Genomic DNA, 23,390 nt, shown 5'->3' with positions numbered 1-23,390 from the left:
ATAAAACAATTTAAAAATCGCGCCCCCGAGGCATGACAATCGTATCCAGGGCCCAAGCATGGCCCCTATATTGACGAAGTACCCGCCTCCCCCCCCCCCTGCCTGAAAATGATTCCCTTTGCCCGGATTTGAGCCCCTCCTGGACGAAATCCTCGTTTCTTTACTGCACCTCTGCCATACCCAACCATTCACCGCACGGCACTAACAGCTCAGGGTCAGACCATGGTCCGTTGGTGCCGACATTTCTGGATACGTGACACATATTGTTACGCCGGTGGTAAGCCGGTTCAGTAAGCCGGTAGACCATCTGCATGCACGCTTAAAAGAGGAGTGTTCAGACCTATTAGCTTATGGTTGCAAGTCTCTCCGGAGCCTTCAGTAGACTACCTCAGTCTACATACCACTGCATACAAAAGTAGAACCTTTTTCCTTACTTGCACGGACACCAAGTGCAAGACAGGGAAATTACTTTTACACTTTTCGGGTGTCCGAAAAGGAGGGATCCACGAAGTCTGCCTTCACGACTTAAGCTGTATATATAACTGCCCCACTCAATACGGAAAGGCCACAGCCTTGAACCAAGTCCCGTCCCGTAATTCGGTTCCTTTTACCATGGCATTGGCAGGAGCGTTCAGCCATTCGCGAGTTACACAGCTACGTGGAATGACCACTTTTTACAGTTTGGTATCTGAAAACACTATATTTTCCCCGCTGAAAAAGCAAGCGATAGATCTGCATTTTGGGACGCAGATAACATCTTTACTGGTGATATCGGGATGATCCAATTACGCTAAAGGATAGCTCACTTTGACAAATTTGACATTTCGACGAATTCGCGGTGCTTTTTTACATGTAGAAACCAGTTCAGTCCCTACAAAGTTATCTTTGCACCGTTACAGTGACAAGCTAGAGCACAAAAGTGGTTAGCCGAGGCAACTGAACTTAGGCCAAGAGGGTCCAATGACAGGCATAGGCAAAACCGTTCCGTACGCCACTATGGGGTACTTCATACGAGCGGCGTTTCACATACGACCAAAACGTACAACATTGACATTTTTCGGTTGGTCATGTGAAACCTGAAGGTAACCCAATGTCAAACTGCATCCCTTGACTTGAAAGCGAGCAGCGAGTACGATGGTTGTGGGATATACTTCTCAAAAACAGCTGCAATGTGTCTATCCCACCCTGTAATGTGATATTCTAAACTACGCCCGTTGTACACTCATCCACCAGGCATGCTTCCACAGGTTGTCAAGATGCGTCACCATGTCATGCAAGGTGTCAAACGTCGCCAGTTCTGGACGTCACAACCGAAATATAAAGTCCGTACAGAGATCGCTTCATGTATTCCTGATCTAGCCACGGGCAACGTTAAGTTTTGGCTCTGCGTCAGTCGATCACCATTCAAATAACCTATGCATGAAATCACCGTTGTGTGATGGCTTCGCTTCTTCCTACGTGGAGTCTTCCAGCCGGTTACAATACATAACAAAACGCTGACCGAAACTGAGGAGACCCATTAGACTATGAAACACGTGAACTCGAAGCGTGCCTTTTGATTCAGCCCCGGTGCATTTGCAAACGCTGACAGATGGACTGTCCGTACTTTTGTTTTGAAACAACATCCGCCTTCACTGCAGTCATCTTGCGCAGAGGTATCATCTCCCGATTATTAATCAGCTCTGTAATAAAAAAGGATGTTAATATTATTACTGACGTGGGCAGCCCTTTCACTAACTACATGCCAGTCCAATGGGTTTCAAACGCACTTATTTGGGATATGCTGATGGTATTTTAGAACGCGTCAACATCAAAGGTCATATTGCGCCCATTGCGATATTTAGGGCTATGCTATGTGTTGACTGGCGAGAGGTAAATACGGCTGAAAACATTTGTTTGGGACAGTATATATATATATATATATATATATATATATATATATATATATATATATATATATGAACGGCTGTAACAAACACCCCTGAATAATTTGGTACTTTCTTTTTGCCAACTGTCTGCACAATACAATTATGCAGCGAAGTTTTGACCTTAGCATGAAACCTATGGAAGGCAAAGACGTAAAGCACTTCTTTTTACGGCAGTGTTTTAGTTAGACGTTACGGCACACAACGAGAGCAGAAGAGCAATAGCCGCTTTAAAGCGGACAATGCGGTAAAAAAGCCGTTCGCTGGTTTTGTACCCCAAGAAATGGGTTGCGAGGAAAAGGAATACTACTATTATTTATCAAAAGAGAGAATACATTTAACCTAAATAAATTCACACTGAAATATAAGCTATAAATTATTATTTCATGTGCCTCAATTTAGTATTATGATATCACTTAAAATTAAATTCATAATTCTGAATTCATCTTAAAATCAAGTAACTAAATATGTTTTATCAAGTCCTCTCTGATAGTTCAGCGCGTCGTCCATTCCCCAAAGATTCTTTACGCGCCCTCGAAGTGACATAGGCCTTCAGCGAAATTTTGGTGGACTTCTTGAACAGCATAACCCGACAGGCCGGACCAATATCAGTCACTTCGCCTGAAGTCAGTGCTAGTCACTGAACACTCACCCACCCAACAACCAATCAGATGTGGTGATATCATGGGGTTCGAACAGCTTCTAAAGATCTGACGACTCCTCGCGTGGATACGCCCAAGTTTTAACTAGGATGCGACGTTCCCGTCACGTATCGTTTGTTAGAAATACTTCAAGAGTCAAAATAACTGTTGCAAATACATTTCTATCAATATTTCACTCTGATATTTGGCTTTTCATTTGCATCTTTTTAGGCCGTTTAGAGGTCCCAGCCTTACAAAGTGATATCCTGGTAGTCAACATTCTTTGACATATAAAGATTCCTAATGGATCGGTATGTCACGACTTCCATATACTTGGTTGAAAAGTCATTTCCAGAGTACAGAGAACTTTCATGGACTTGTTCTCAAAACAAGGCTTACATTTTACTGCTCACATTGCATATGTGATTTTCAGTGCTTTGTCATCTATCCAAAAAGCCGGTCTGTTGTATCGTGTTTGACATAATGGCAAGCTCATTCAGTCAATAATGCTTACCAGCATACTGTCCAAAATGGTCACGGAGCCTTGAGACTCACGAAGAGATTCCCCGCGTCGCTGGTTCTTAGCACACTTATATATTTTGGAAATGGCCTGTCACTTTTATCTTCAGGAAATGGATCCCCTTCCAGTCGACGGGTCGGCTCAGCGTTCATCGCGCCCCACTGGGTAAAGACGCCATCCCTGAACGTGACGCTCCAGCCTCGGTCATCTTACGACGGATGCGTTCAAGGTGTCAGCCATCCCGGTCTCTCAAACCATGCAGCCATCTGGGCTAGCGGCCTGTTGATCTCCTAACGGACACGCCGACCGAATGCAGGTTCTCATTCACCATCACTGCAGGCGAAACCAATTTCATATTAGGGCGCGTTCTCCCATTGCCCAACGACTGATGCTGGGCGCCTGCCCGCCTGCATAATCAAGCAACCAGACGTTACGACCTCCACCTCGAAAATCGGTGATCACGGCATGTTGCGTGCGTGCATCGGGGCGGGTAAAATACTGGCTGTGCATCTGGCAAATCAAAGAAACGGCAGAGGTTTTTTTCGAGCCCGTTCATGTATGAACTTGAACAGCTTCCGGCTGCACGACCGGGTGTCAAACGGCCACATGCGTCGCGGCCGTTTGCCATCGCCGAGTACACAAGCCTCATCATTGTCACCATACCATCCAGTCGTTGAACCACGCACACATAGAGCATTCTCTCACCTTTCTTCCATCGCATACACACGACACAGGACCAAACCGCTGCACTTACTGACGATTGTTTGGTGAATGGCACTGCCCTTGAACTGACATTTAGGCCCAACTTGGCTTTTTTAGGCTGCCTGGAAGTGGGAAACAACGTCAACGCATTTCTGATGCTGACCTTGTTGGGCACGGCCGTAACGCAGTCGGACATTTACGGTACGTTGTTTGCCACGTTTACATACGCAGTCGGTGTGAGGGGTCTTCTAAAAGCACTCCCAGTGGTGGGCACAGGGAATTTGTGTCTTCCATGGTCCCAGACACTGATTGCATTACATCAGCCTAACCTCGCCCAGCGTACCCTAACCCTCACTAAAAAGAGATTTAGTCCGAGCGTTTTGAACGGTTGGATTCCTGAGATTCCAGCTCACGCTAAGCAGTGCGTGTTGCGTGAGCCCTGACAACTGACACCCGACCGCGCAATGCCGAATTTGTGACAGAATTTGGTGACGGCAGTTTGACGTGCCGCGATACTCGGCATGGTCCACCCTAACCTCTGACGTCACCTGAACTTTAACGCGGTCGCTGCCACCGGCCGCGAGTCATTCCAGTCAAGAGGAAATGACTCAAGAATTTAGAAATTTCGAACCCAGGAAATCTGCCACTCACGCCCGGTGCGGTGCCCATTGTTTTTTTTTACACTTGCTTCGCCGGTCCTGCCATCTCCCGCAGTGTGTGGGCATGAGGGTGACGGTGGGGGGGGGGGGGGGGGGGGCTGGTCCATCCCATGTTCGCTTCGTCCGAGCACAGATTCAAAAGCCACATGATATCACCGAAAGCGAACTACAACTTTTGCTAACATGATAATGAAATGTAGGTGAAAATAAAGATGCAAATGTAAATTTCATCTTAAGTCGACCGCGCAGTACTGTTAATGCACGTCACCATACACCGAATATGAAAAGCTAGCTTTCAAAGGGTAATGAAAGGTCACCTACGGAAATGCCATGATATTTCACGACACTGTCTTAACTTTGAACTGACTTTGTGCATCAGAATGTGATAAGTGACAGTGTTGTTAATTATCCATACGGCACAACAACACTTTTCAACGCATGCTGGAAAAATGGGCCCAAACCACACCGGGTTGCTTAGATATAGCATCGCTGAGGGCAAGCGCAGCAGTTCTAAGGCTGAGCTAGGCGTTGAGCTATTTTGTATTGTATTGGATTGAACTGAGCTGTAGCTACTGCACTGCACTGAGCTATTACATTGAGATTGAACATCAGAACCATTCATTAATCGTAAATGACACCTTTCAGCACGATGACTTGAAGGTCCGAAAAAGTTATCATGTCAACCGTGTTTCAGGCATTAAGGTTATTATGACTTAACGGGCACTGGTCGACTCCAAGAGGCTACACCGATGATTGCTGAGTCAACCGCTGTTGTGAACCACTGAATCAAAACACCACTGAAGACCAATGAACGCCACTGTACCAAACAGTGACAATACCAGGCACAGTTTTTGTTATGGCCTTCACTTTGCACATGTAGCTCAACTGCGGATCGAACGGCCGTGAAGGCCGAAAATTTACCCGCCAACGGCGCGAGTGAAAATATCGTTCGCCTGGCGAGGGCCAGAGCATAACGTAAGAAACTATATATTTACCAGCATTTCATTCTGGTGGAGCCCGGACATTGGGGAAATACCTCTGAGTCCAATTCGGTGTGAGCTTATCTACGTTAGATGACTGATTAAGTCGGTTCAGCATGACTTTTGAGGACCAGGTTTCTGGGTTGCTTTGAGCGACGAAGTGTAAGGTATCGTGAGTTTTTGTACTTCTTTGGAGCATCCTGAAAGTTTGCCTGCGATAAAGCCTTTTCCAGAAAACACAATACTTAGCTTTAACACGTAATTTTCATTCAGTTAACGTTATAGACCGCTAGCCTACAATCAGCCTAAGGGGATACTAGAACAACATGCATTGTCATGATTAAACCATACCAGTGACACATAAGGCAACTGAACAGGCGTGACGACGTATTATGCCCCGTGGCTCGCTCGCCCTGCATCCAGGAACGCTGCATCACGGATTCATTTCTGCCAAATAAGCGTGCACAGATTGTTGCATGTGATATGCCCCGTCTCCCTCAGGTGAAATAAACTGGCCGTGAATATCAAACAATACTACATGCAACCCCAAAGACATAACCAGCACCTACCAAATACTTCCGGTTATTTTCGTTCTCGACGACGGTCAGCAGCTCATTCAGCTCCGACTCATCCATCGCAGGCAGGGGAACGTTCGGCGTCTTGATGGCGGATTACCTTTTTCCATCGGCAACCCTTCCGACGGCAGCCAGCAACATGCACAGTTGTTTATTGATGACCTGGTCCACTTTCGATACCTAGGCACCCAGAAGTTTGCAAGCTGTTTCTGGAAAGGGGAAATAAAATGATCATATCTTAATTACACATAACGTTCAGCCTTGACGCAATCAAAAACATATGTTGGCATTGAATATGAATGTATTGAACGAGCCACTGTCTTTGTACGTTGCCTCCACAGCGTCGCGGCAAGGGGAGTCGCGCAGGCCCTTGGCACATGCCTTAGGTTAGCTGCAAAAAGACAAAGCAACTGCTGAGGCTGGTTTAACAGCCCATGGAGTTGGAAAGCCACCTAACGAGAACAATGACCATGTGGGCAGACAAAGGCACGGCGATTCCGCCGTCCGTACCGTTGATGATAATGATGATTTGGGCTTTGGGGCGCACCGACTACGCTGGTCATATGGCGCCCATAACCTACTTTTTATTTAACAGACGCGTGAAAAAGCGAGCAGGTAAGGCTACGTCCGATATATTGTATGAAATTCTATGTCTTCAAGATAACTAAAAGTATGGCTGTTATTTACTAAACTCGAGTCGTCTCCCAACATAGCGTAGAGCGTTTGGCACACGGACCCCGATCCAAAATGGCGCATGCGTTCCGATGCGAGGTGGGCACGATCTATTAGCACATGTTTTACGGTATAATGATCCCCGCAGCGGGGACGTCGCGGTTGGTCTTCCCCACATAACAGGTATCGATGAGTTGCGTATGTGTGTCCCATTCTCAGGCGACATAATGTCACTTCATCCCGCCTCACCTTACGACAACTGGACGCCCGTGGTGCCAACCGGGGCTTTATCGCTTTTAGTTCATTGGCAGCACGCGCATCACAGTTCGCTTGCCAATGCTTCAACATGAATGCAGAAACTACTGCACATAGGTCGTTAACTGGGACTGCCACAGTAGGGTTGCTAGTTGCATGTGTGGCACGCCTTGCTGCGTCATCACCTACTTCATTGCCCGCTTTGCCAACGTGGCTCGGTATCCAGCAGAACACCACCTGCTTCCCGGATTGGGACAGTGCAGTAATAAGAGTTAAAATGTTCTGAACGATAGGATGTGATGAATCCAAATCCTGCAGTGCCAAAAGGCTACTAAGAGAGTCCGATAAAACTAGGTGTAGATCGTCACTGCCACCTTCTATGAAATGGAGTGCTTTGAGAATGGCTATTAGCTCGGATATAAAGACCGATGCGTGACCAGGCAAAGCAAAAGACCGTGTGACAGGACCATGTACAAAAGCACATCCAACACTGGCATTCACTTTCGAACCGTCCGTGTAGGTCTTCTTGTGATCCGGGTACGACGCGATCAGCTCCAAAGACCTCAGCCGAAACTCATCCGGAGACATCCGCCCCATCGCAAAATGGGAAAGTGAGACATCCACTGCTGGTGGGTAGAGCTTCCAAGGAGGGGCCTCAGGAATTTCCCAACGGATCACATGCCGTGTGTGAATACCACATTCTTGTAAAGGTATGAGCATCCTCACACAGAAAGGTGCGATCCGATGTACTGTCCCAGTCATAAACAAACAACAGTCACAAACAACAATGTGCGGCGGGAGAAGACCCACTTGTATGTTGGGTGATTGGGGAACTGTGCCAACTTGCAGGCGTATCTCATGCCTAATATCTTTCTCCTAGCGGACAAAGGGGGCTCGTGGGCCTCAACAAGGAGGCTCGCTGTCGGAGAGGTCCTGAATGCACCTGTTGCGACACGTAAGGCAGTATGATGTATCGTGTCCACTGAGCGCTTTACTGACTCACAAGCGCCGTCATAAACAAAAGAAGCATAGTCGAGCTTGGATCTGATAAGAGAACGATAGAAGAGCAAGAGCGTTTTCCTGTCCGCACCACATGACGTGCGAGCAATGCACTTCAGGACATTCAGGGTTTTAAAACATTTGGCTCGCAGCGCCTTTCTATGGTCTTTGTAAGTAAGGCGGCGATCAAATTGCACGCCTAGAAAACGGACCACGGGCTCAAATGGAATAGCTTCGCCATACAATCGGATCGCTACATCCTGGCAGTGACCACGACGGCGACAAAAGTGCACACCCGCTGTTTTCAACGTGGAGAAACGAAAACCATTCAGCGTGGCCCACCTCTCCAGACGTGCTCCAGCCAGCTGCAACTGACGTTCCATCGCTGAGGTCAGAGAAGAGCTGCACCAGATTGCAAGATCGTCGACGAACAACAAGCGACCAATAGAGTGAGGCAATACATTCCCGACGTCACTGATCATGAGCGCAAAAAGCGCGACACTTAAAACACCTCCCTGGGGCACACCGCTCCGTTGTAAAAAAAAAAAACGATCAGAAAACTGATAACCAACACGGACGCGGACAGAACGCTCCGCTAAAAAGTTCTGTAAAAAAATAGCCCATGTTACCACGAATACCGTGCTTAAAAGCCTTCATAAGTATACCATGTCGCCATGTGGTATTGTAAGCGCCCTCTATATCAAAGAAGACAGCTCCCACATGGCGACGCTGTTTAAAAGCAGCACAGACAGCAATGTCCAGGATAAGAAGATGGTCCAGCGTGCCACGGTGTTTCCTAGAACCACACTGGTAAATCAGTCAAAATGGCATGTTTCTCTAAAAACCATGAAAGATGGCCATTGACGAGTCTCTCCATCAGCTTGCACACTGAAGATGTAAGAGAGATGGGTCTGTAGTGAAGCGGATCTTTGCCGCTTTTACCTGGCTTTAGAAGGGGTACAACAGCTTCTGGCCAAAGGTTTGGAAACTCGCCTCGTTCCCAAAGACGATTAAAAATGGCCAACGGAACGTCCAGAACGCAGATGGGTAGATGTCGAATCATGTCGTTATGTATCTCGTCAGGATCCTCTGATATGCTCCGAAGCCTGCTAACAGCAGCCCTCAGTTCCACCACTGTAAATGGTTCGTTGTAGGCAAGGTACACAGAGGTGGAAAAGTCCACTGGACTGGCCTCACAACGCGCCTTATGACGCAGGAACTGGGGATCAACGTTACCGTCTCCACACGGTTCCGTCAGCGCACGGCCGATCTCGTTGGCGACGTCAGCAGGATGTAAAATGTCCCGCCCACCAACCTCAAGAACCGGTAGAGGAACCGCGGAAAACTGGCCAGAGATGCGCTTGATCTGCGACCATACTTGCGACATGGGAGTGAAACGATTTAGGCGTCCCATGTACTTTTGCCAGGAAACGCGCTTTGCCTCCCGGATGGTGCGCCCGGCCAAAGCACTGGCTTTCCTAAATGCGATTAAATTATCGGCTGTGGCGTGACGGTCTAAGGCCCGAAAGGCCCACCTACCTGCCGGGATAACAGCTCGGCACTCGTCGGTCCATCACGGCACCGGGGTGCGACGAGGAGCGCCAGATGTCTTTGGGATGATTGCGTTCGCTGCACGTAAAAGCGCGGACGTGAAATGTTCGATCCGGTAGTTTGCACCATCCACGGCCTGTGCACCAAAGTCCATCTCTAACTGCGACTGAAACTCCCTCCAATCTGCTTTTTTAAGATTTCCAACGTCGTGGCCGAGGGCCGAGGACCGCCCCGTCACAGTACTCCAACCACACTGGGAAGTGGTCGCTTCCCATAGGGTCGTCGGCTATAGTCCACGTAAAAAACTGCGCGAGCTGCGGACTCACCAGGCGTAAGTCCAAAACCGACGTCTGATCTGACGGTAACGTAAAATGGGTCCGAGATCCCGTATTCAAAACACAGAGCGACTCCTCGTGAATAAATTGCTCTAAAGAACGTCCCCGCGCGTTGCTGTCATCAAAACCCCAAACGGTGTGGTGTGCGTTAAAATATCCCAAGATAACCAAAGACGGAGGGAGCTCTGCCATGAACTATCTGAGCTGCGCCAATGCAAATCTGAGCCCCGGTGGCAAATACACTGAGCACGGGGTTACAAGACAATGATTAAAATGTACACGTGCAGCAACCGCCTGGAGCGAGGTTTGTGGTCTAAGCTGCTGCGCAGGCACAGTATGGTGCACTGCCAACAGCACACCACCGTGCGCCACAATGTCTGGTAGCACACCTTTGCTACATATTGAGCAACATTTGATCGTGCAGTGAGAATTCGGCGACAGCTTCGTCTCCTGGAGGCAGACGGCAACCGGACAGCGGTGATTTAGCACAGCCTGTAAATCCTGGGCACTGGTTCGTAAGCCTCTAGTTCCATCCTAGGATAACCTGCAAAAAACCTGTTTAAAAATGAAGATTAAAACTATGAAGCTAAGAAGAACATGGGCGGCGTAAAAAGGTAACATAAAACTGTTACAGACTGTAAAAATGACTAAGATGATTGGAAGTGTTCCGTTGCACCAGATGAAGGGCCCAACTCCCTGAAGTGTACCCGGGGGTGCACACCTCCACTTCGGCGCAACCTCCCGTCCACAGAACTCGAACGACATTCATTCGAGCCCGACTGAAACTTCAGCCGCGCTCGCGGACTTCCCTCGTCCGTCGCCGAGCCTCTCCAGGGCAATCCGCGCTTAGCGGGGCGGCCCGGGGCGGAAGGAGGATCCAACGGCCTCGGAGACGACGGCGGGGTCGCCGGAGGCGGCAGGGACTGAGCAGGCGCAGCGGAAGGCGGAGGAGGCGGCGGGGCACCCATTCGGGACGGAACAAGCGGCGGCCCAACGCGCTTGTGAGGCGTGGAAGCGCTCCCTCCCATGGAGGACGGCACCCCACCAGACACCGCAGACGATGGCGCACCGCCAGTCACCGCCGGCACCGACGCCCGGGCAAACCCCAAGGGAGGAGACTTTTTGACGTCCCCCGCCGGGGCCGACGAATCGGTAGCCCCCGGGGACCGCCTGGCCACCCTCGCCTGCTCGACCAGACGCGCTCGCCTGGTCTCGCGGGCTCTCCTCTCCACCTCACCGCGCCGTAAGACTTCCATCACTGTCTCGCTAGGTGAAGTTCGGTTCGCAGTTGTTGGGGGAGGCGCTGTGGTCGGCGCCTCTTTCCCAGAACGTGTCTGATTTGCCCGGGAGGGGGCCCCTCCCGAGCCCGACCAACCAGTCCACCCCTCGCCCTCCAGTGTCTCTCCGACCGGGGAGGCTGGCGACACGGGGGCCGCCGGCGCCGCAGCTACAGGCGGTGCGGCGGGCGCCGCGGACGCCGGCGAAACATGCGAACCCGCTGCCGGTCTGCAAGTCAACCCAAATGACTGGAGAAGTGCGATAAACTGCGTCAAGTTCATACGGTCCGAGCTGACCTCACGACGAACCACGTTTGAGCGGGAGCTAGTCACTGCACTCGCGTAAGATATTTTGGGATGCGAGTTATGGTAAATATCCCGTGCCTCTCGGGAAGAGATGCACCGGGAGCACTTGATGGAGATAATCTCTTTCTCTCGAGAGTACGCCGGACAAGCACGATCAAATGTCGTGTGCGGGATCTGGTTTTTGTCGCAGTTAACACACTTCGGTCGTACAGCGCTGCAGGTCTCGCTAGTGTGGTCAGTCTCCAAACATTTCCCACAAGTCGGCTTGTTCCTGCAGTAATATTTTCTATGGTCAAAACGAAGACACCGGAAACAGCGCATAGGGTTGGGAATGTACAAACGAACTTTCACTTTTACGTAACCGACTACTATTTCTGAAGATCCACACGGTTGAAAGTAAGGATAATATTGTTTGTTGGGACCCGGTGCTCTCTTCTCCTAACTCTGATCCGATGAGCTTCAACGACACCGAAACCAGGCAGACCATCCACGATATCCTCCTCGCTGACACCCTCCAGGTCAAAACAGTTAATGATCCTGCGAGAACAGTTTTTCGGTTTGTGAGCCGTCACCATGATGGGTTAAGTGACGTCTCGCCTTCCATCTTTATCCCTGACCGTGAATGTGAATGAGGTTGCCTTCTTTGTCTTTTCCGCTTCCGCTGCATTCAAAAACGCCACCTCGATCGTTCCATTTCTGAGCTTGTCACAGCGCGTCACCCTGCCGAGCCGATCACATCCGCTAAGCCGCTGAAAGGGCGACAGACTACACAAATCCTTTTCACTACTGGCAAGCACAAGAACCAGTGGGCAAGACTGAGCAGCCTGCCCGGCAGTCCCCGGTACTCCCACTCTCCCACTTCTAGTCCGCTCCAACGGGGTGGAGCGGGAATCAGTCCGTGGTAGCGGTCTTTCACCCGTGCCGGAAAGACCGCTTCGCCTCTCCTCCGAAGGGGAGGGACGGTCGTCCATCGTCGTCAGCCGAGCCGTCTGAGCTGAAGCGTCATTTCCGTTGGGGTTGGTTGAGTGAAAATCCATGCGAGCTTTTGGAGTATTCGGCACCGGGGCTCCCCACCCACCTCGGAGCCCAACTGGGGAACGGCCCAACACTCCCTCGGGAGGTGATCAAAGCCAGGGCTACCCCGGTGCTATACGGGGCGAACGACGCCTCCCACACGGCCAGGGATAACCGGGGAGACCCCTCCCCGTCCTGACCGTGGTTCAGCGCCGCCGCCCCTTGACTCCTTAACCCGCTGCGCGCGGTCGGACGCCCCAAGCGGAAACCCGCAGAGCACCCAACCGCAGCGCGAGCGACAAGCCGCTAGACCCGTGTGGGGCCCCACGGCCCCCCACGCCCCCGGATATCCTGGCCAAAGTGGAGTGTTGGGACGCGTCGCGACTGATCCGCAAGACGCGCCCCTTAGCCACCAGGATCCGATCAACCAGGGGACGTGGGCGAGGGGTCACGGCACCCCGATAAAACGAGGATGAGGAGTGGTGATAGGGCCGGATGCGGGAATGCGGGTAATGTGGAGGGAGCGGGCGGGACAAGGAGCAGGAGCTCACGTACCGGCAGGGTTGCTACGGTCTGAGAGGAACAGCTTGCGCTATCCACCGGAGTTACCGGAGCTGGGTCCCGAGGGGGCGCTAGTCCCCTACACCGGCCAAAGCCGGTGCCCCTGCGGGGCCGTCCGTACCGTTATGAAGACGAACGGAAAAATAAGCTACGATAATTAAGCAGCGTGTTTACATAATAAAGTGATGTCCCTATTGGCTACTGGTGCAAAGAACTTGGACCAGATTCCACCCGTAGACCTGGACATATATTTTGGACCCATGCGACCACATCTTTCTACCTTCCCTCACTGTATATGGACTTCCGATTCAAACGATATTGCTTTAGGCAGAGTTGGGGTCGCCTTAAATGCAGCTTGCGTGGCCGAATCGGGGGTGAAGTTGGCCAAAACCTTGAGCTCTCCGATGGACATGATTGAGAAAAGACTGAATATGTTGTGGGTTAGAACTGGAATATAATTCACTTACCCCGTTAGCACTACCTCACGTGCACCAGTCCGCGTCACTGTCCCACAAGTACCTAGTCGCATGCGATAACAACGTTCGGCAACTTTCATTTGTAAGCTTCTCAAGTACTGATGTCTTTGTCAAACCGTACCTTGTACGCCTGTTAAGGGGCCCGGGCTTGTCCTAAAACTTGTGTAATATTCCAATAGTTTATGAGGCATCTCTGTTTCTACAAGGGGCTTTGCATCTAAGCTTGCATTATTTTTGCATCTGTTAGTCCTGCACTCCATGACTGAAACAAATTATGCAAGTTATGAGCCACTGAGACGCATCATGATGTTATGTACTAGAGCGAGTTCGCAACAATGGCATTCATATTGTGACGGCGTTTCGGTCCATGGCGCTAAGCTGGCGATACCCCCGGCCATTCGGATTTGTCAGCTACGTGGCAAAACCTCAACGTTCCGTATGCTAGGAACGGCCCAGCCTGCTGTCTTCTGGCGTCATCTGATCTTCACTTAAGGTGGCGGCTTTCGCCGGCCGCAGGCCATCCCAGCCAGGGACATTTGGAAGAAAGAAAACGCGTCATGCCACCGGGAATGACAGCACCAAAGGCCAGCAGTCCTGGTGACAGTCTTGGACGGACAGTCTTGGCAACTGCTTGGATGAAACGTAGTACTTCCACCATTCTTTGACAAAACCGAGAACAATGACCACGTGTAATGCAACGGCATAAAAACGCGTTGTCCTTTTGACACTAAAAGTAAAATATTCTAAACTAAAAACACGATTTCACTAAACTACCGCAACTCAACATGACAGATTTCATTAAGCAGGACACTTGTCGAACCAACCTTACCTTTTTCCTCGCCGAACCGACACCCCAGCGCACCCACTTACAGCCAAGATGGCGGTCACCAGTTATAACCACTTCGTCACGTCCGTGGTGGAGGCGGCACGCATGCACGTGAGGACACACGCTGTCTAAAACGTATTGGAGGTTTGGACCGCGTGTGACAACGCGTGTCGTTAACAGCCGCACCACCGCTCGTCGGTGGTGATGTTCTTTGGGTGGGGTGGGGTTGTCTGCAGGATCCCACATATTTATCATAATACGTAGGGTCGCACATCAAACAGGTTTACCAAACAGCTCACCCTGAGTCTTGAGGATCAAGCATGGTGTCATGGTAAAAAGATGACTGGAAAATCAGCGGCGGAAAACAACAGGAAGACTGCCAGTCGCGATAGCATGCGAATGATCCCTAAAAAACGGCACCGTGTACGACTCTGCGCATTGTGTCCGAAAAGGCGCGCTCACGTTGCAGTTAGGCGGCGGCAAGCGAAGAGCACGAGATGCACAATCAGTGGATCACAGCATCGACTGTAGCGCGGTCTGTCGCCAGCCAATAGCAGGTGGCGGCGCGTAGCATGTGTGGCCTATCTGCAGCCGGAAAAACACAACTTCCTCCCCGCTACCGTTGCGTAGACACGACTGTCTTAATCTGGTACAGAGTTTCACCGGCTTCAGCTTGTTGGAGCTCAGAGACTCACAGTAGTACACTCTAGCTTCATACTTTTTTGTACTGGACCTCGTTCTACTCGGTATCTATAACTCTCAGTAGTACTTCCCCACCCCAGGGCCCTACCCCATGCGGCGTCCACTGGAACGCCTACCCCAGGGCACTACCCCATGCAGCGTCCACTGGAACGAAGGCTCTGTGTATCTGGGGCGCTCCTATGGTTCCTGACGCTAATAGGACACACACACACACCAGGTACAAAGGCTGATAATTTTAGCAAGGAGCGAAGATTCCTGTGATTTCAAAACAGCACCACGAGCATAGTGACGGATTATAAGTTCCACAAACAAGCACAGAAAGACACAAGGAAGACAACATATTTTACAAAGAGGCTTCAACAACCGATACCACATCAGAGCCCCTGGGACCTGATAAACCATCTATACAAATCAACACCTGACACAATTCAATCCCAAGCTACAAAATGGCCGCACAAATAACGAGAGCATCCACACGACATGGAACGGTTGCGAATGCTTCTGTCGGGCAACGGCGCACAGTTCTTCTCAGGACTCGGTGCGAAACCTCGCTAACCGCGGAGACTGCACCAGACATCGCGCGAGAGCGACATATTGCAGACCCACCAATGCCGGGCGCGTCTGGTTGTGGACTGCCCAGCGTCGTTAGCGCGAGCTACGATCTCCTTAGTGAGGCTCATCCGGCCATTCACGGCATGCGCCGCTGTGCCATGACGACTCACGCGGGACCGAGATCATGGCCTGACCACCCTCAGGCAGTCGAGTGGCTTCAGGACCCTCTCGCCGCAGTCTAGCCGAGTGCCTGGAGGAGGTCCTCTTTGTCACGCCCGCTGAGACTACGCGCGGTCTGGACACGTGTTTGAATAAGCGACCGTGTCGCACCAGTGCTAACTGTGCGAGGCAGGACAGACAGAACACACACACCCCCGGCGCATATGGCACACGCCGAAGTTCTTCCAGAAGCTTCAACCAGCCCGCATAAAATTATGTGCACAGTATGTACCTACCAGCAGGAACTCTGAAAGTTCTAACACGCGCTCGGGGGAGAAGTCGATTCGACAACCACCGACGGTTTTTCCGGAATGGTTTCCGAACGGCGCAGCGTGGCCGCGCCAAATTTTGCATACATGTAGACAATTTCATAGTGAATCGTTTGGTGCCAGAAATTTACCTGTACTTTGGAGGTCGCTGACGCATGTCAGATCAGTCACCCCATGGACACAGCGAAGACAATTTCAGGAAATCGCTGAATCTGATGTAACAACGGGGTCCTGGATAAAGCCCTATATCTCTAAGATAGTCTCTTAAGCAACAACAATTGAAATAACGAAGTCCATTGACCTAGGGTCAGGGATGAAGGCCAGACCAGGGTCAAAACCAACCTATTACGCTAGAACCCGCTGCACTGGGTACCTTCTGGTGCTTATTATTAATTTTTTTTACAACAGGAACCGCGTCATGTACCTCCCATGGACTTGTCAAAGATCAGAATAGGTCACTGACCTAAAAAGACCCAGGTCAACATCTTGTTTTTTAAGGAAAATAGCGCTTAGCCTTATACTTGATGCTTATTCAAATGAGAAAAATCAGAGCAGGCTTGTCTAATTTTAGTCATCATGATCTTCAAAAGGTCACGCAAGGCCATTGACTATAGATGAGCACCGGTGACCCTTGGCTTAGTACAGGCATCTATGTTCATGATGGTTCCATGAGACGGCCTGGGGGACTTTGGACACCAATCTGAAGTTTGACCTGAACTGACCTTACTTGACCGGGTCACGACCTTAGAGCCTCAAGTTTTGACACAATAGTTTTGACACAATGAGTTCACGTACAGGCCTACACACCCCGTGAATTTGATGTCTGTTGTAGCTCTATCAGTTTCTAAGCTCAGGGGGCGGGGGTTAAACTGACCCCATCGCACCCGAGCGAGAGTATTCAACCGGACATCCGGGCGCGTGTTAAGCTGAGGGTAGTGTTTAGGCCTCAGCGAAGGGTGCAGTGGGTGACAACATGTGAACACTGTAGAAACGGCGGAAAATGTCGCAGCTATCGTCCTCACAACTTGTAAGAAATAAATTAGGCTGACGCCAGTTACAGCACGGTGTGAAGAACACTAGAAAGTGATCTTGGGTCGGCGTGGCATCAGGAATACGTCCACCAAATACTCGCTGAAGACGCCGAGACCGGAAGAGCTACTTTTGCGAGCCACTTCTATCGCAAGCGCACCGCTGATGTCGACGTGCGAAGCCCGACGTCATCAACAACGTTAAGTTGGTGACAGGGCACATGTACTGCTGAATGGGGATGTGAACACGCAAAATTGCCGAATCCGGGCCAACAACATTCCAGACACGGTAATGGAAAACCGCTGCACTCACGCACGGCTACTAGCTGGTGAGCAATGGAGATCACCGATCCCTCTTGGTTATGAAATTGCAGCCGATCCATCACCGTCAACAAGGAGCGTCCCGTCAGGACGCCCAACCGCTTCTGGAGCGGCACCCGCAGTCATTGTAGAGTCACCCAAAACACCATGCGGACCCGGCACAATCGGGCCACACCCTGCATGTCACACATGGTACTTAGAAAGGCTGTACCGGCGCTTCGAGGAGCGATTCATCGTCCGTAGGGCGCAACAATCCTGATCAGCTCGGTCTCCAGACGTTTTCCTATGGGGTTGTGCCTTATGGGCACAACCAGATAACTCAGGAGCCTCAAACAACGCAAATCGGTAGCACTCTGCGAGGTCACAAGGGATTTGACAGACACATGCGCTTGGCTGATACCGTGATGCTGCTCGACAACTGCGGTGAAGAAGCGCGTGGCTCTGCGCGGCAAGCGAGAGTGCGAACACCTGGACCATATCCAGTAACTGACATGAAACGGGCAAGTACTCCGAGTTACTTTTGCAGGCTTCTCTATGGGTAATCGATTCAGATATCACGCACACATGCACGCCCATGATGTTTGGTTCTGTTCTAGTCGTACACAGTTGATTCCGACCATCCGGTACACACAGTGAATGGCTGATACGTAACGCTCGGTGGAGCACAATATGCAGTCATTTTGCAAAAAAAAACAACACTTTAATGTGGATTTTTTGGACGTCAATACAACAAGTTGTCCACCAAACCGTTGCAGACAAAACTGACTCCACCAGACAACATTCCGGAATAAAGCCGGACCTCCTAGAGTCGGATCTGAGTCAGCTCAAAAGTAGGCCACACCGTCCCGAGTTAGTCAACGTCATGTGCTACCAGCCGTGCGCTGTACCGGCCACAACCAGTAACGGAGTAAGGATTACTTACCGCTTATGCACGACACTTTTATTACGCATTTAGCATCAGTGATGTTAAAAGAATCACATTTCGGAGCCATTAATCTTCCACTTCCCCCACTTCCAAGCCACTTCCTCATTTCTTTGCATTGCTTTTGAAAATGAAATACAAGTGAGGTACGTAACAAAGATCCCAGAAAATCGGTATAAAAATAAACAAATTTTGTCTCCGCTTGAAGGAACAGGATATAACAAAACTATTCCTAATTGTATTGTCCTGCAATGAGCATAAAATTTCAAGTTCAGATGCCTGTTCAGGTCCAGGAAACCCCGAAAATGGACACACTACTTATTTTACGCTTCATCTCCGACCGAAATACTGTGCGATACAGCACCGCCTCAATAAAGCACCACTTGAATCGCGTGTCAACTCACCACTGAAGCCCATGGTAAGAACAAAACTGTATGGAATGTTCGCATGCTAAAAAAAAATAGAAGACAAGCAAATCATTAAGAAATTATGTCGCACCTTTGCACGTGTTCAATTCAAAACAGCTTCTCCGGCCAGCCCCGTGCACTTCCATACATGCTTGGCACATTATGAAACAAAACATTTACCATGAGAGGAAAACCCGCATACCGTCATTCAGGGTAACTTGAGCCTTCATGGTAACTTAAGCCAAACTGCGGTTCAGACTTTAGATCCATCATGTGCATGTTGTGTTTCAAAGTGGGGATTATAAACTTAACCAGCGTGAGTTGCATTCTTATCAGACTAATTTCTAGCTGAACAGCAGAAATTTTGCCAATCAGAAATAATCATTTTGCGGATTCAAACACTCCCTTCAAATTTCCTCGGAAATGAGGTGAATTTAATGGCACCCCTAGACAAGTAGGAAGAGCTAACACAGCAAAAATAAGCATTTCTGCACAACCTTTTAAGCCTCTGCTGTCATTGTCCACTCATTATTACATGATTTATTAGTTCCTTTTTACTGGAGCTGCGACTTTTACTGCGACTGTCATTTAACAGTGGATACACAAGTGAAACTCTACATAATGCTCTACATAATTTCCTATGTTTTTTAAGTGTCATGACCTTTCATCATCCATGTGTTTCTGTTCCAGGTCAAAGCCTAGCCCATAAGGTGTCCTGATTTGCACCACGCCTCATCCTCAACCCTGTAGAAACTATACTGACAAGGCCATTAGGAAAGCAATTGAAGATGTGAACAGTGGTGTGTCTATGAGGAAAACAGCTCTCTTGGATGGTCACTTGACAAGATCGTGTGAGACGGTTATTGCTACATGTGGCTGAGACAGACAGTAATTATATCAGGTACTTGAAGTTTAAAAAGTTACATGTTCAGTTTCAAGTTAACTGATTCAGGTTTCTGGTAGAACATTTGTGGCAGCTTGTGACATTAAGTCTCAATGTCACGAATAATACACAGCAGATTGATTCCTGATGTTGGTCATGATTTTTTAAAGCTTTTTGACTAGATAAAGTTAAACAGATGTGACCTATCTTGAGCTGCTGCCCAAAATTTTTCATTAATCCTGATAAGTGACTCTGGGCGGCTAAAGTTAGTTGGGATCCAGTTAACTTTAGCCACCACATATTTGTTTATTATAAAAAATAAACATTCAACAAGCAGAGCCAACAACCTGCACATACCAAGCAAAAGAACACATATCTCCACTAGTTTTCAAACCAATAACTTAAACGCACTGACCCCAACAAAAGAAGGAGGCATAAAAATATCCAGAAATGTGCTAAAGTCACCCTGAATGACGGTATATGCGCGAAAACATACCTCCGGCGGGGTCCTCTCCGAAGAACATCCCGCTTAACGATTCTGTGAACGAAAGACGCACGCAAACTTAAAAATGGTCGCGTATGGAACTCCACCCATAACTGTCATACATACGTCATTAACCCTCGCCTTCATGGGGCGGGGAGGGGGTCGATGCGAGCCCGTACTTTTTTTGAAAATGCTTCTTCAGCACGTCGCAAAATCGCACCGAAATTTTTACTTTGAGCAGTCATCGCGCGTGTTCTGGCGCCATAAACATGTCTCCAGCAGTTTTGGTTTCGGAGCAGCGGTAGCTTTTGAGGAACACTGTACGGCGATCACCGGGCGGCAACCGACGATGCCACGGAACGCGCTTGGCGGGCCGACGTGGCTTCATTAACGGAGCGATATATTGTGAACATATGGTCGACATACATCAATCTATACAGCATTATCCTTAAAATTCAACAAGGGACACACCCGTGTAAGTTTCATGTCGCTAACAGACATGGTCTCAGATATGTAAGCATGTAAAGATGCAAAAAAGTTCGAAATTTGGAAAAAGTTTACCTTTGATGTGGCATTAGGGGATCCATTCTGACTTCGAAGCATGCAGCTTATTACCAATCGCGACTTTTCGTTGAGACCACTGGTGTTTTCCCGCTCAGCGTTTTCTAAGTTTGTGAACGGCAGGGGGGTCGTGTCAGCCCCCCTCCCCCCCCCCCCCATCAGTGCGCGGTATGCAAAACGGGGAGTCAGGATGAGGGTTAACAATAGCAACAGCTGAGGCGACAATGGGGATCCGAAACACAATACAACGGCGGTATCTCCACATTAAATTCTGGAGAAAGCCTGACACAGGAGTTGTTTTCACCCATATTCCGCTCACGCTGACCTGTTTGGACCCTATCAAAGCCAACTATTCAGGCTTCCCCTACAGTGCTAGGCCACGTAAAAAAAAACTCCGGGTAGCCGCACCTGAATTCCCCTGGGATGTGGTCAGCTGATCCCGGTCGGCGACCGCTTTGAACTCCAGCAGGCTGTGGTCGAGAGAGGCGTCGTCGTAAGCGCCCTCTCGCTCCAACGAGGCCTCAAAATCCCCGCCGTCTTCAAACGCGACAGCTTCCGTCTTGACCAGGCTCGTCTCATACCGTGCCACCTGCACCACCGGGTCGGCGGACGGCGCCGCCGGGAACGACTCGGCCAGCTCGGCAAGCGCCTGTCCGCCGGGAAGCTGGCCAGGCGACTCGGACGCCGCCAGCGGGCCGGTCGGGGAGGGTGGCCGGTCGGCGCGACTCCGCTTGGACGCGGGCGCCTGCGGATCCGACCGGAATGCGGACACCGCCGGCGCGCCGGCCGGGACAGGTCGCTTCTCGGCCCTGGCCGCCGGCCGCTGACCTTCGGTCGGCAACAGCTGGCTGCCCGGAGGGCCGTGACCCGGCCTGTGCTTGGGGCGGAGGCGCGCTGCAGGGGGGCACGTCCGTGGTCTGAAACACCACACAGGTGATGTAAACAGGGCATTTGGAAAGTGGAAAATGTGGTGTTAGTTGTATACCTTTGGTTCAGTTTAATACCTTTTGTTCACTGTCAAGGCTTTGATCATTCAACAAGTTCAGTCTATGAGTTATTTCATCACACAATAACTCAAAGCACAAATATGATTCATTGCACAAATTACATCCAGATTGGAATCACTAACAGACCAGCCAACATTACCAATCTTGACAAATCATACTACATCGCATGCAAGTAAATCATGTAGCACATTCAAGGTAGACTACTGAGGAAATATGCTATGTTTGATGTTTTTGTAATTAGCACCTGCTTTAACACAACTTAGCCATATTGCACATGTGCTCAAGGGCAACCATGCCTATCACATTCTTGTTCCCCTTGTGGCAATCATATATGTGGCCCTAATTACCTTGTCATTATCTGTGAGTCCTTTGACTTTCAGCATTTCTGCAGTCTTCAAGAAGCTTGATAGATCAGTCTGACTAACATTTACCTCCCCTGTGTATATGAACTCAATAAGAGATGACAGATCTGCATAAGGAATGTCTCTCATGAAGAAAACTGGGTGATGACAAGGATTTTCCTGGAAAAGAGGGGCAGGTAAATCAGCATTTAGCTAATGCAAAATAAAACATGATCAGCATATATAAGGTGAACACCACACATGTTATAATTGAGGGGTGAGCTTTGTATTTCTGAGTGCCATGGACAATTAAGTATTGAGATAGACCCTAATAATGTGTCAGCCCCAATGCTAAGCACACTAGTGGGGTCAAGAGAAAGTCCTGGTCATCTCTACTTTTCAAATATGGGTTACAGTCTTCATTGTTTACCCATAGTTATATATGCATGAAGCATATCCCCAAGAAATTAAAGGCAAGCAACAACCACAATCACATGGATGTTTCATGTTATTTTACCATACCTTCCTTATGAAAACCACCAGACAAAATTTCACCAAAAAACATTTCAAAAATACCTTCAACACCTCTTTGAAGTATGTACTACATGCAGACAGAACCATTCTGTGGGCCTTGATCTTCTTGCCATCGCAGCAAAGAGTGACATCTACCAACTCTTCATCATGGCGCAGATTGTCAAACATAGAAATGACAATACTCTGGAAGTCATTCCACTTCAAGCAGAATTTCTGGGGAACAGCTGCCATTCTCAAACAAAAAATCTGCAACAATGTCATACAGCATGTCATACAACTCAACAGCAAATGAGAAATGTGTGAAATATAATGTGAAATGTGCATCCAGTGTTAATACCAATTAAAGTGTTTCTCAAACAATCATCATTCCATCTCCACCTAAAGGACAGACATCAGTGAGTTCTTTGGTCATGGTATCAACATCCAATGAATGTTCCACACAGCTCCCTGAGCACAGCCACCACTCTCCAGCCCACCCTAGCATTGACAACACTACTAGTCTACAACCAACTCTGGCGTACCTACACGCACAAACTGTGTACGCTTGCACGTATTCTTCTGAGTACGCCGCCCTCGTCAGTTCAGGACGAGTCGGATACCAATAAAACAATAAAACCTGGGTAACTGCAAGGCCTTGCGTGTGGCAACAACCTACTCTACTATACTGGCCTCACAGACATGAAACTTCCCTAGTTTGGGAATATAATCACACGCGGCGCGCAAACCCAGTTGCTGTTGGTTTAGGGCGCATAGCCTCTTGGGCCCAGGCGTACAAACGAAGTACCAATAACGCCTCAACCGCCATCGTCGTTTCAGCGCCATCTATTGAATCATAATTGTGAACGATAGGCTGCAGGGCTTCTCTGCTGGAAAGGGATGAGGTCTA

General features: G+C 49.4%; 2 protein-coding genes across 2 annotated transcripts in view; both read right to left on the bottom strand.

The window, feature by feature from the left end:
• LOC119098512 (mucin-19-like) overlaps window positions 1-20,067 on the bottom strand; it is a 40,809-nt gene extending 20,742 nt beyond the window's left edge. Inside the window, exons 1-2 of the mRNA XM_037221464.1 lie at window positions 18,288-20,067; window positions 10,779-12,117 (exon numbers count right to left, since the gene is read on the bottom strand). Of these exons, the coding sequence (XP_037077359.1) occupies window positions 10,779-11,718 (940 nt within the window). The 5' untranslated portion in view covers window positions 11,719-12,117; window positions 18,288-20,067. The remainder of the gene's footprint in view (window positions 1-10,778; window positions 12,118-18,287) is intronic.
• LOC119097886 (protein tramtrack, beta isoform) lies at window positions 128-23,265 on the bottom strand. Its single transcript, XM_037220837.1, has 7 exons — window positions 23,026-23,265; window positions 22,547-22,750; window positions 21,977-22,150; window positions 21,031-21,539; window positions 20,074-20,115; window positions 5,997-6,211; window positions 128-3,910 (listed from the first exon to the last, which is right to left on the bottom strand). The coding sequence occupies exons 2-4, from the start codon at window positions 22,733-22,735 to the stop codon at window positions 21,198-21,200; spliced, it is 705 nt and encodes a 234-aa protein (XP_037076732.1). The 5' UTR covers window positions 22,736-22,750; window positions 23,026-23,265; the 3' UTR covers window positions 128-3,910; window positions 5,997-6,211; window positions 20,074-20,115; window positions 21,031-21,197.
• Window positions 23,266-23,390: the final 125 nt, after the last annotated feature.

Source organism: Pollicipes pollicipes, unplaced genomic scaffold, assembly GCF_011947565.3.
Source record: "Pollicipes pollicipes isolate AB1234 unplaced genomic scaffold, Ppol_2.1 Scaffold_2555;HRSCAF=2994_pilon_pilon_pilon, whole genome shotgun sequence".
In the NCBI taxonomy this organism is placed as follows: domain Eukaryota; kingdom Metazoa; phylum Arthropoda; class Thecostraca; order Pollicipedomorpha; family Pollicipedidae; genus Pollicipes; species Pollicipes pollicipes.
The sequence above is the reverse complement of the archived record's forward strand: the minus strand, read 5'-3'. Positions and strand labels throughout refer to the sequence as shown.

Excerpts from the sequence above, each read along its gene's own strand:
- LOC119097886 (XM_037220837.1), bottom strand. The coding sequence starts at position 22,735 with ATGGCAGCTGTTCCCCAGAAATTCTGCTTGAAGTGGAATGACTTCCAG. Across the intron at positions 22,151-22,546 it reads ACTTCAAAGAGGTGTTGAAG|GAAAATCCTTGTCATCACCC; the intron begins GTATTTTTGAAA and ends CCTCTTTTCCAG. Across the intron at positions 21,540-21,976 it reads GACTCACAGATAATGACAAG|ACCACGGACGTGCCCCCCTG; the intron begins GTAATTAGGGCC and ends GTGGTGTTTCAG.